This window comes from Ursus americanus, chromosome 26, assembly GCF_024610735.1.
Source record: "Ursus americanus isolate L20-20 chromosome 26, mUrsAme1.1.p, whole genome shotgun sequence".
NCBI lineage: Eukaryota > Metazoa > Chordata > Mammalia > Carnivora > Ursidae > Ursus > Ursus americanus.
Genome location: NC_142152.1, coordinates 22,060,420 through 22,073,234, shown reverse-complemented (window position 1 = coordinate 22,073,234; position 12,815 = coordinate 22,060,420). Strand labels below are relative to the sequence as shown.

The window sequence follows — 12,815 nt, the reverse complement described above, 5'->3', positions numbered from 1 at the left end:
AGAGCTAAATGGCACATGGCAGAGGAAGTGGTTTGCTGCCGTGGGATCCGACGCAGAGTTGCCCAAAGGGTTACACCTGTAAGATGATGGAAGTGGACCTGGACCCTGCCTTGGTTGCTACCCTTAACAGACCCTGCACTCTCACCCCTGGCACTTGGGGAAGAACAGAGACACATCAGGAAGGAGGATGAGACAAGTGTGTCCACCACCTGGAGATGCTCAGAGAGCCAGATGTTTCCATAACCATCACACCTAGAGGTAAGTTTGTTAGTCTGGTCCTGGACCACAGTCTGAAAATACTGTGGTGTAGCTGAACTGTTACAGGGCCAGAGAGGCCTGGGTCTCAAGTCACCAGATGGGATCCACGTTCACTCCCTTTTTCTCATCTGGGGCAATGAACATGATTATTAGCACAGGCATATTTTAATTGTCTTTTAGCAGAAACCCCTTCTATTTATTTATTTACTAACTTAATTTATTTGAGAGACAGAGCGTGAGCAGAGGGAGGAGCAGAGGGAGAGGGAGAAGCAGGCTTCCCGCTGAACATGGAGACCGATGTGGGGCTCGATCCCAGGACCCCTGAGATCATGACCAGAGCTGAAATCAAGAATTGGCCACCCAACTGATTGAGCCACTGAGGTGCTCTGGCAGAAACTTTTTGTTAAATTAAGAAGATAAAGACATCCCAGAGTCTGTTTTCAAATTAAAAAAAATTTTTTTAAAGATACTATTTGACAGAGAGCATGAGAGAGGGAACACAAGCAGGGGGAGTGGGAGTGAGAGAGGGAGAAGCAGGCAGCCCGCAGAGCAGGAAACCCAATGCCATGAGGGCCTCGATCCCAGGACCCCCGACCATGACCCATGACCCGAGTGGAAGGCAGACGCTTAATGACTGAGCCACCCAGGCGCCCCCCAGAGTCTGTTTTCATAGGAATCTGCTAATTCTCCTCCTCTCTAATATAACTTGACACTTACACACATTGTCTAAATTTAATCTGTTCCTAGTGGTTGTCTGTTAACCCGAACTGAATTTAGCCAGCCACATTTTTGATCTGTAACCTAAGTGACAGGCGAAATTGCTACCATGTCAGGCCACAGATGACAGAAGGAAAGGAGCCTTGAAGGGGCTGGGGAGCAGGTCAGCTATAAAATGGTGTTAATTCAAACTCTACGAAGGAGGAAGAGCTGCCGTGCAGGTGGCTGCGGGCTCAGGGCACGGGTGTGTATGGGGAGAAACAGTGACGGAGAGGTCACTGACCCTGCTAAAGGGAGTATTTCAGGCGCGGCCGGTACCAGGCCCAGGAGGGGCCCCCTCCTCCTGTTCGGGTCCAGTGTTGGTCAGGTCACTGTCTTGACTCGCTGTTCTTCCTGTCCCAAACCCCGGGAGCCCTCTGTGGCCATGCATGCAGCAGGACCACCACCGCCGTTTCTGGTTTAGCTGCCCCGGTCACCAGGATGGTTTTGCCCAGTTTTTCTCTGTCTGGTGTATCTCCTAGAGTCTTAGGTTGGGTAAGACGGGTCAGATTGAATTCTTACTACGGTTTAAAACAACCAGTGGTACAAGCCCGGCCAGATCCTGCCGACTTCCCTTGTCTGTTGGAAGACAGTGTTTCAGAGCCTTGTCCTGTTAGTCACAAAAAGGTCCCAAACGGGCTTCTTTGGGCTCCTCCGTTACAGTTAGATTTTCTTAACAGGTTGGGGTGCTTCTCAAATTGCATCCTGACCTCAATATCACCTGTGGTATTTATTCTTAGGTTTATGGGTTACACCCCACACTGAGTCAGAACCAATTAGGGGAAGAGTCCATAAAATTTGCTGAATTTAACAGGTTCCCCCAGGTGATTCTGAGCGAGGTGAGTCCGTGGCCTATGATTCGCCATTTGGCCAGTTAACTATCTTTTCAAAATAGTCTTGCTCCAGGGAAGACACTTGGGCTCTGGAGTCCAGCCGTTCGTAGGTGATGTTTGCCAGATGCCACCAAGTGCCGGTGCTTCTGTATGTGTCCTGTCTAACGCTCTGATAAGGTACGTATTGTACCCATCATATAGGTGAGAAAATTTGCCCCATTTGTTAGGCAGGCGCGCCATTCAACCCAAGTCCAATCAAGTCCACGGTTTTGTTTTTAGCTCTGTCGTTCTGCTTTCTAGGCTCAAAAACACTATCAGTAAAATGGCCGTGGTAAAAATTGGAGCAGCCCGTCAGCAACACTGGGGATGTGAACTGTCACTGAGCGTGTCACGTGATGGGTGATTTGCCCGGTGCTTTGGTTTTTCTTAAGGTGTTTGTCATCTCTGCTTCAGATTTTTTTCAAGAACTCTATAGAATTGGTTAACTCTCCTGTCGGGTATGCAAGGGCTCCTTTGTTTGTGACTGGTCTCTGGGGAGGGGCAGTCTGTTAGGAGCGGCCCCTAGATTTGGTTCAAGCTTCAGTCCGGGTTCTTTATCAAAAGGCATCTTTTTGGACCCTTAGGAGGCGGATCTAATGCCAAATTAGATGCTAATTAGTTCAATCCACCATTCCTTTGAGTAATTCAAGCCAAAAGTGGCTTTCAGGGGTCTAAATGATCCCCATCAGTACTGGTTTTCTCCTTTATTTTAACTACAATGTTGTGGCTAAGTCACGCTGGGAAGATTAGCCCGCAGGCCTCGCTGCCACCTAATAAAAGAGGCAAAAATAGATGAAGGAAATAGCTGTGCCTGCAGGAGGCCCAGGGTCTGGGTTAGCAGGCACAGACTCCCGCGGGATGCAGGGCTGGTCCAGGAAAGTGACCCTCCTGGTGGGGGGGAGGGGGGGGTAGTTGCTTCTCTTGCCACGTGGCAGCTGGAACCCCATTTGAACATATCCCCACTACTTGGTCAGTGCTCCGTAAACCTGTTTAGTGGAACCAGGTATTTTAAGAAATACTCTTAACAAGAACGTTCATGTATTCCTCTTTCTGGGAGTAGTAAGAGGCCTGGAAGTTTCTACTCCGGGAGGGATGCCCAACACCCTAGAAATACAGCAGCTCTCTGAGGGGACGAACCCAGCGACAGGGCAGCAGGCACAGTGGTTTAGGCTCGAGCACCGGCTCTGCAAGTTACAGTCCTTGTTCCCAATCTCAACTCTGCTAAATGGCAGCTGCAGGGTCTGGGATATTACTGAAGCAAAGCAGGGCTTAGACTCTTACACAACAGAAATCCTGGTGGTGTCTTTTCCAGAAGGCTGTTATGGGGGTTAAATGAACTAACGCAAGGGGGCTACTTAGCATCCGGAACCTAGTAACTGCTCGGTAAGCAGGAGCCGTGAACCTGAGGCCCACCGTTCCCCTGCCACAGCGTGGGCAGCTTTCCGCAGCTCACAGCAGCACCCCGTGCTCGTCTGCTCCCGCAGGAGGATTTGAGAGGCCACACAGAGAGGAGAGCCCGGGACGCCACCTCTGCCGGCATTAAGGTTTCTGGCACGGTTTACCCCAGAGCACCCTCCCACACTGTCTTCTGTCCGTGAGGGGAGCAGCAGTTTTGGACCCGTCTGCAGAAAGGAGACGAGCGCAGGAATGCTGGTGAGACGCAGGCTTTCCTTCACGCCTCTACCCTTAGCCAGAATGTAAACAAAACCTGTTTTTTTCCCTTTAATTATCTTCAAGGGAACTCGTTAATACCAGCCACCCCGTCCGCACAGGCTTCCGGTTATGCACGTTTTTTAAATTACGTTTATTTAGCGTATGTACACATAAAAGAGAAATCGCCCTCTGATCCCACCCAGCAGAAAACATGCACAAACCCCAGGTATACGTGGAGGGAAGGGGCCCCAGCCCCAAGTTAGTGGTTGGGATGGTGCAATCCTGGGAGTCCCAAGCCCCAGTCAGGAGAGGGCTGGACCGAAGGAGCGGGCTGCCCCCTGCTGCCAGCCCTAAAATAAGCGTGCGCCGTAGCCAAAGGTCTGTTTGATGCCCTCAAAGTAGTACCGCTGCCAGCCCTGCCGCGTCCTCTCTTCCTCGGGGGCCGGGATGCCTCTGCCTTCCATGCACAGCTCAGTCTCTCCGTTCTTGTCAAGGAAGGTCAAGGTGATGGTGGCAAAGTGCCCTGGGGAAAGGCAGAGAGGAGGGAGGTTTCAGATCCAGGGTTTCCATCAGGATTTGAGACGAGGGAAAAAGAACGAGTTCTGGGGCTAACGGCCACGAGCAAATCCGTATACTTACCTTCTGGCCAAGATTTAAACCTCCACTTCATCACGATCAGTTTCTCGGGGACCTAAAATAATCAAAGAGATCAGTCTGTACCGGGGACCACCACATCCCTGAGCCTAGCTGGAAGCAGCCATCTGCCTTTCGTACGGAGTCTATCATCTGTGCGATTCCACCACTTAGGGGCACAAAGCAGACGACTGTGGAGTTGGAGGCTTCTGACCAATCCCAGCCCCATTTCTCTGCCACCAAAGTCGGGTCGGCTCGGCTGTGCCCAGGTGACGTTTCAGTGCTGCAAATGGAAAGCCACCACCCACCGATATATATGACCCCTCTTCCACAAAGCCTTTTTTTTCAGGAAGAACTAATTTTACTCCACTGAGGAAAAAAAATCCTAGGAAAGCAAGAGAATTTAACTGCAACGTTCTTTTGAAAATCAAAAATGAGCTTTTACTAACCAGAGAGATTAAATTTGACCTATGGAGCCGGAAAAAGAAGGAACAATATATTCTTCTGACCGGAGACTACACTCTGGGTTTGGGGCTAGCAGGCACTCACCAGATCAGTGAATTCCCCAGAGACGTTGCCATCTACCAGGTGAAACTTCCCACCTTTGTCTGCTTCTAACATTGCGGGAGCATGGGTAAAGGCCTGAACGAGCTGTGGAAAAAAAGGAGGTAGGAAGAAGACGTCCCTCTCAGTGGGACCCACAGGCAAATGCCAGCTGACACTTCCACACCTCAGCTCTCAATTCCAAAGGTACCACTCTGCCCAATGACCAGGTTCTATTCTGTTCCACTACGAAGGAACAGCCACTACTCAAGGCTTTGACTTGCGTAGTGCTTTGTGAATCCAGGATGTCATTCCTTCAGATCCATTCCCTTCTCTGACAAGAATGCTTCCCGTGGTGCCCACTCACACCACCCAAAACTAGTATATGGGAGGAAAAAGGAGGCATAGCCACTTTGCTGAGTAGGGTGAACAGAAGGGTTTTTCCTCTTCCTCTGCCTGTAGGAGGGAAAACCTCACAGCTCCACTTTTCAGTACCCGCTCTGCACACAGAGGGGACGTGCCCGCAACCCAAGTCACCCCACAAGAGCAGATGCCATGAGGCCTGAAGGACAGGATTATACTTACCTCTTGGGTGGTAAAGACTCTATAGAGCTCCTCTGGTGAGGTCAGGAAGGTTTCTCTAAGGGTGATCTTACAAGTGGGGATTTTGACACCAACAGGTCTGGCCTGGGTTTTTGAAGGAGCAGACTTAGCCTGTGGAGGTGGCAGTGAGAAAGGTTGAAAGGGATGGGGAAACCGGCACTCACGAGGCTTCCAGGACAGGCCTGTTACTCATCCTCACAAATGTCTTTGCCTCTAGTGCTAACTATCCCAGGGGCTTGGAGGGGATGTGCATGGATGCTGCAGTCATGAGGGGGACTTGCCCAGAATATCCTCAGTTCCCACTGAAAACACCGCTCCGGGTGAAGGAGGAGAGAGACTCACTGAGAACCCCACTGACCAAAGGATGGGGCCAATCATGAGGTATTTCTGAGGCACTCAGTGTAATTTTCAAAGAAAAAGTCTGTGCTTAAAGAGCTGGAAGCAGCCAGCTTCCCTCTGGAATTCCCTTCACTGTGCTGACAAAAGGGCAACAGGGCAGCAGACCAAGTGCTGAGCCTGAACCACACAGGTTCCATCTCCACAAAAAATATTTGCTCACCCGGCAAATGTGGTGAGATCGATCCATTTTCTGACAGGTCAGTGTAGTGATCTAACCCCAGGACCTTCATGAGACCTCCAGTATGAAAGTAGGAAAAAGCAATACCCCACTTAGAAGTAATATCGAAGCCATATATAAGGTAAACACGATCCTGTGTTCATAACCTCCTAACTGGTGTTAAATGTAATCAAGACTCAAACTCAGAAGCCCCTGAGAGCTCCCATTTGCTCTAGAAGTCTGTTCTAAAAGAATAAAAACCAGGTTAAAGAGAGACGGATAAACAACTACATACTGCGGACTCCGTGTAACGCACCATGGGCAGATCACATGCCGCTCTGGCTTGGAGGTTAAACTCAGACAGAAAAGCACATGGAAACACCATTTATTTACCTTGCGCTCCTCAGTTTTCAGTGCTGGCTGCCCGGCTGGGTCTACGGACTCCCCGTTCATCGTAGGCAAGATCATGCCCTGCGTGAACTCTGAAAAGATAAAATCCCCACTCCTGAAGTTATTTCTTAGTAGCTGAGATTTGGGGCTTCTTTAGAGTTTGACACACATGGCCATCTTACCCCGGAATGAGGTCATAACAGAGAAAGAAGAGTCTTTCTACTTCATGCCTTTACCTTTTGGTCTATGCCAGACAGGTATCTGAGCATATGCTGTAGAATACAGAATGTTAACTAGGATTGTTCTGAACCCGACTCCATTAGAAGCATTACAACTTGTTAAATGTACACGAGATCTACTATGGATAGGAGTGAATGAATGTAGTGGCCCTTGCAATGACTTCAGAGGAGGGCACGATGCCCACGGATGCAGGTTTAGTCCCCCTTCTCCACTCTGCCTTACCTCTGTAGAGCAGCCATGACTAGTTTCGGCACCAGAGCACGAGTTCCCACCAAAAGAGGGGTCACCTTCTATGCTGTTTCCCTTTGACAGCCATGCTACGTACTCCGACACCAAGAAGAGAACACACTGGCAGAACTGGAATTCTCGGGGGAGAACTGAGCTAACTGCTACCTAATGACCCCCTAAGTGTCCCTGGAGGATGCTTATCAAAGATAGTCCAGCACTGTGCTGAGTCTGGGGACGCCGGGTCTTTAGATCAGCGCTGTCTGACAGATACACAAGGTCAGCCTCACACAGTTTCACATTTTCCAGTAGCCACATTATAGCGTTAAAATGATCAAGTGAAATTAATTTTAATAATATATTTAACCCAATATATCCAAACAATCGTTTCAAGGTTATCAATATAAAAATGCTATGGATCATTCACATTCTTTTTTTGTACCAAGTTCTCAAAACCCACTGTATTTTATACTCATGGTACAACTCAATTTGGACTAGCCACATTTCAAGAGCTCAACAGTCAATGTATCAGACAACCCACATCTAAATCTTTCCCTTATTGAGTTTATAGACTGACTTGGAGATGAAATAAGCCCCCTCCCCCCAAATTTTTATTCATTTGTCAAAGAAAGGACGGTCAGGCCCCTTAATCAGAGTCTGCTGGCTGGGGGTGGGAGGAGCTACTTCCTGAAGGCATACAGAACTACTCAAGGGATACCTGTTTTGAGGGTGCTGATGTAAATTCCCATTGCTTCTCTTAGAAGTTTCACCCCTTCTTCCTTCATTAAGGCCACGAGATTTGTGTCAGGCTCATCTTTGGCAAGGCTCACACTAATCTGAGTGAAAGATCAGAAGTAGGTGGTAAATAACTTGAGGGGCACCCACAGTGTGGAATGTGGATGCCGCGCAATGAGAGAACTGCTGACATTTCCAAAGGAAACGTGTGAGGGCTGGGGTATTTTTCCAGTCCCCAGGAGTGTTCTTTCTCGAGTTCTCTCTGCCAAAGCCACGGTGGCTAACGTTAGAACCCAAGTTACTAGCTAAGATAGAGTCATTAAATAGCATGAGCTATGCTGGCAGCTCCCCACGGCACCACAGACCTAGAAAATCCTCTGCAGACTGAGGTTCTGAATGCTGGGACCCAGCCTGGGCTTTAATCGTGAATGACAGGTCATTCTTCTCATCTGAGAATAGAGGATGTGGAAGACTCAGATGAGGAATTAGGAAGCACAAACCTCTACTTCATCCACACTGTTTTCATCGGATAAATTGGGGATCTCCACATGTCCCTTGTACTGCACTCCAGACTTAGAGGTACCTGTCAAAAGTAATGCAATGTCATTAGTCTCTCCTGCAGGCAAAGTCTGCTCTGGAGTCCCAACTACTCCTCTGCTTATACTTCTTTGGAATTACTGAAGAGAACACCAGATGCAATCAACCCTCTCCCCACTTCCCCAGAAGAAATGTCTTTCCTCATTAAATTTGTTGAGGCCAACTGTTTTATTACTGCATGGGACTGAGAGCTAAGTGGATGTGGCACTAGTGTGAATTCTGCCAGGGAGAATTCGGGTCAATAATCGAGACAGTCAGTTCTGCTGAGATGCTTGTTCTGGAAACAGAAGTTTATTCCAGTGCGACTGACATATTAGGGGACAACGTGATCACAGTATGAATTTCACGCTTGCTAATACGGGATTTCTGAGAAATACCAGGTGAACACACACCAAACCACACCAGCTGAAAGGCGCTGCACAGGAATGAGACACACACTTCCCAGACCTTTCTCTACTGGCTACCTCAGTTCCCCATGTGTTACGAGCCATGCCACCCACACTGGTGTCAGACCGTTCCCTCTGATTTCAGCTGACCCTCCTTCCGCCAATTTACAGTAACCCGCGTGCTGCAACCCTCCCGATGCCCACTTTCCCGAGTGAACTTCGGGTCTCTTTCAAGGTAAAGCAGCATGTTTATTATTTATGTATTTCTTCCCATCGAACATGTGCAGAACTGTGCTATCAATTTTTACTTCCTACACTTAAAAAACGTGTCACCAATGAAGGGTTTGAGTACTGTGTCTTGTCCCTAACCCTGTCCTCCCCCATAAGCCCTGTAGTATTGGTTGAGCAACTTCACACACTATGGTGATTTTTACAACACATGGGTGACGTTATAGCAGAACTGACTATATTTCAGAATTAACCAACAAGACATTTATCTTCACTTCTCTCGACCTCAGCTTCTCAATCTCTAAAAAGAGGACTGGGCAAGGGGGCATGTAAGGGTCCTTTCAGACTACTGTACTTCAGTAGTTTTTTTAAAAAACTTATGAACAGATAGATTTACTTTTCCCTTCTTTATTACCATTTACTTGAGAAATGCTCATTGAAGTATATATCTATTTTATGTTTTGCCCCCTACATGTATTCCTTTAGCTTTAGTGCCTTTTAAAATTCAGCCTCCCAACTATTAGAACATCTAGGTGGGGCATATACATGGCTCTATTTCTTTGCCAATACCACCACAGAAGGGACATAAACTAGAGAATAAAACTGCCCCAAATTATAGTCACGTACAAACTTCATTAGCATAGTAGTCGAAACCGGTAGACTCACACCGGAGAAAGTAAAAAAAAGATCAAGACCAAAAAAATCCCCCTTCCCACCTTTATTTTTTATTTTTTTTTTAAGATTTTATTTATTTATTTGACAGAGATAGAGACAGCCAGCGAGAGAGGGAACACAAGCAGGGTGAGTGGGAGAGGAAGAAGCAGGCTCATAGCAGAGGAGCCTGATGTGGGGCTCGATCCCATAACACCGGGATCACGCCCTGAGCCGAAGGCAGACGCTTAACCGCTGCGCCACCCAGGCACCCCTCACCTTTAAATCAATCACCCAAGAGATAAAAGTTAGCTAGTCTGAGAAATATTACCTTATATAAAATTTCGTAACATATTATGTGGCCCAAAGATTCAGTGGCCCAAATGTTTCACTGGTGGGGACTTGTCAGATTCCCCAGGGGAGGAAATGCATTTAGTGTCCCAAAGCAGCAGAGAAATTCTGGCACCCAATGCTGATTGCTACAGGTCTCCAAAGCAGCACTGTCTCCCTGGAAGACTTCCTAACTTTACCCAAACTGTTCTCCCCAGCTCCTCAACAGGTCAACCAAAATGCGGTTAATGTTGATCCTAACAGCCTGGCATAGACTTACCTGTCCAGTTTAGTTTGACGCTCCACTCATAAAAGAAGATAAGTTTGCCTTTGCGATTGTTAATGGATGCCTCTCCATCAAGCTTATTCACTTCTGTCACCTCACATTTACCTTCCTCATTTTGCACCCGCACTGCCAGGAACAGTGTTTTCAGCTTATCCGTGGACCAATTTGAAGCATCCCTCTCTGTCCTGCAAAACAGAAATAAAGCTATGCAGCAGCAGCCAAATGAAAGATACACTGCTTGCTCTGTGCAAGAGAATCCAAGGTTAAAAGAGGCCTGACACATAGTTTGAAAAGATCAGTCCCACTCCAGTACATCCACAAACGTGTTATCCTCTTTTAGGAAGACAAGGAATCCTATTGTCAATAAAGACAACGGCTGCATGGAATGGTTACAAGTCAAACGGGAAATGATGCTTTCCTTTCTCAGCATGATGGTGCTAGGGTCAGTCTCTGACACTTAAACACGGCGCCCCCGTTTGACCAAATGGAAAACTGTGACCATCCTGCTGAGGTCAGGAGTACAAGAGTGGGGGGCAGAATGCAGTATTTAGCTAACAAGTCCAGTAAGTGATAAACTGATAATCTTGACCTCATTAGTACAGTGTTCTGACCTGTCAAATTCGGGTGGTGCTAAAAATCCCCTACACATTCTGTGTCCTCTAGATGGCCATGGAAACAGTGTAAGTCAGGACTTCAAAACAAACAAAAATTAGATCAAACACTCTGTGTATGTTAAGAGGAGAGGAGCCAGGCTGAGATACAGAGAAGAAAAATCACTCTCTGCCTCCCAAGGTACTAAATAGTAGAGAAACCAGCAGTGAAAAGAACTGCTACAAAGTAAAAACACAGTAAAGACAGTGTGAACAAAGTTCAGTGGAGTGAAAAGATAAGGAAATAGTACTTTTAATTTCATAAAGGAGAAGAGGCTTTTAAAACTGGTTACGTTATAAAACCATGATTGCCCGGCAACCAGGGGCAGTCCCGGGAGTTACAACACAAGCAAATGAATAGTTCCGGGTGAGAGGCCATGGCATCTTAAGCATCACTAAGCTCTCAGCACCTTTAGAACACGTTCCGAACCTTTGCCCTCTAGACTTAGGCAGTGGTCCCCTACGACTGACTCTGAATTTCACCGGTAAGCCGCAAAATAGCAATTTCGGCCCCGCGGCCCCCAGCCTAACTCAGCAATCTCCCAACACAATCCACGGCGGTATGGGTCTCACTGACTCCTCCGGCCACGTGTGTGAAGCATGTCCCCGCTCAGGCTGGACGCATAGGCTAGGAGGTTATGTTCTCGTATCTCTGGAACCCCACCTCTGGGTGCAGCCCTCCCCGTCGCCCCCTTGCCCTCCAAACACTAAAACAGAGGCAGGTGGCGGTGTGTCGAGGGACCTGGGACTTCGGATCCCTGCCACAGGAAGAACCCACGCCCATCTCCGGGTAGGGCTGCCCGGGCCCTGGCTTTGTTCCGACCAAGGTTCTAGGGACCCGCAACCCTGGTCGGGCCGGAGCGCTCCCGCGGCCTGGCCCGCTGGCCCTCACCAGTGCCAGTTGTTGACGTTGGTGGCGTCCGCCCGCTCCTCCACGATCCAGCGTGGGTCGCCCTCACCCCACTTGGCCATCGGCTCTCCTGTCGCACCGCCACCAGGTCCCGAGCAGCCACAGCCACAGCCTCAGGACCGCCTGGTCCCAGCCGCCCGGCAGCGCCTGGAAACTACTAGAAGCGGCCGTAGAACCTCCTGCCTTGCTTTTCCCTCTACCCCCCGCCCCTCCCCGCCTTAACTTCCGGCTCCTCCTCACTCCCACCGGGTACTTCCGTTCCACCTCGTCGGACTTTAGCTTATGCCTGCTCTAGAGTTCCTTCAAGCTCCCTCGGGTTATCCCTAAAGGGGCCCGAAAGGCAACTGCTCATACAACCATTGATCACCCGTAAGGCCGCAAAGAACATATCTCATTGTTTCCCTAGCTTCTGAATATGTCCTGCTGAGCTCATGGGAATTGTAGTCTTGTTGAGTAACCTGCTGGATAACCGCGGAAGGTCGCGCTAAAAGTAAAGGAAACGACTTAGGCGCGGTGCGCTGGGAGTTCTGGGAGCTGTAGTCAAGGAGCCCTGTGTCCCGTCCAGAACGCGCTTTGACGGCAGAGGCGGGAAACTACAATTTCCAGCATGCCCTGCGGCTCCTTTTTTGACTCACATTCCCTCCTTCCGCCCCACCCCGCGACCATTCGCTTCCGCCCATTTTCTATGCCGCTTAGCCTGACTAGAAAGGGTGGTCCAGCGGCGGAAGAGTCTGACGCTGTCCTGAAAGGGTGGGCTCGGTGTGGAAGAGGTGAGGGTGTCCCAAGCCGTATGGGTCGCGTGTGTGGCTGATTCCAGCCTCTCCGCAAACTTATCCTTTCCTCCTATTCTCTGAGACGTCCCTAGACCCCAAGGCCCGACTCTTACAGTCGGAGCGACCGAGTACGCCGGGAGCCCGAGCAAGCTCGGGGTTGGGGCTGTAAGTGAGCCTCGACATTTGATTTTGGAGGAGCATTTACTCTGGCAGCGATTCGCCGGGCTCTGGCGACTGCAGTAGATCCATGGCTTCCTGGACGTTCGCCCGTAGAGTCGTCTTCGGTTAACCCACGTTCCTTGGTCGTAGGCTGTAGCTTCCCATGTATAAGCCTGGCTCCGAAGATGATAATTCAGTCTGAATCTAACTTCTCGGTAGCCGGTGTGTGAAGCGTCCTGAAGCAGGAGTGTTGGTTATAGATTTTTTTGCTGATGCCTGTTTTCCTTCCCTTTGTCATGTTTCTTGGATTTGCTGCCCTGTCTTGTGGGCTCTCAGGGAACAGGTGACGATAGGGACAAGCCTTTACTGTATTTGAAATCC

At 49.1% G+C, this 12,815-nt stretch overlaps 2 protein-coding genes across 6 annotated transcripts in view; one reads left to right on the top strand and one right to left on the bottom strand.

Annotated features, from left to right (window-relative positions):
• The first annotated feature begins 169 nt into the window (after positions 1–169).
• The window catches only part of VIPAS39 (VPS33B interacting protein, apical-basolateral polarity regulator, spe-39 homolog), a 36,242-nt gene continuing 23,596 nt past the window's right edge, over positions 170–12,815 (top strand). For 2 of the 5 annotated variants that reach the window (XM_045807733.2, XM_045807734.2), the window contains exon 1: positions 11,861–12,272. Coding sequence is in view for 1 of the 5 variants with exons in the window: in XM_045807725.2 (XP_045663681.2) it covers positions 3,534–3,539 (6 nt within the window). In the remaining 4 variants the exon portion in view is untranslated. Of the gene's footprint in view, positions 259–3,479; positions 3,540–5,632; positions 5,700–11,860; positions 12,273–12,815 lie in introns of those variants that run through there. The other 3 variants (XM_045807735.2, XM_045807725.2, XM_087856151.1) reach the window with 3 other exon arrangements.
• AHSA1 (activator of HSP90 ATPase activity 1) lies at positions 3,667–11,623 on the bottom strand. The gene is made up of 9 exons (XM_045807737.2): positions 11,485–11,623; positions 9,937–10,127; positions 7,965–8,047; positions 7,448–7,565; positions 6,268–6,356; positions 5,301–5,429; positions 4,722–4,823; positions 4,179–4,230; positions 3,667–4,062 (listed from the first exon to the last, which is right to left on the bottom strand). Exons 1-9 carry the CDS (start codon positions 11,562–11,564, stop codon positions 3,890–3,892), a joined length of 1,017 nt encoding a protein of 338 aa, XP_045663693.2. The 5' UTR covers positions 11,565–11,623; the 3' UTR covers positions 3,667–3,889.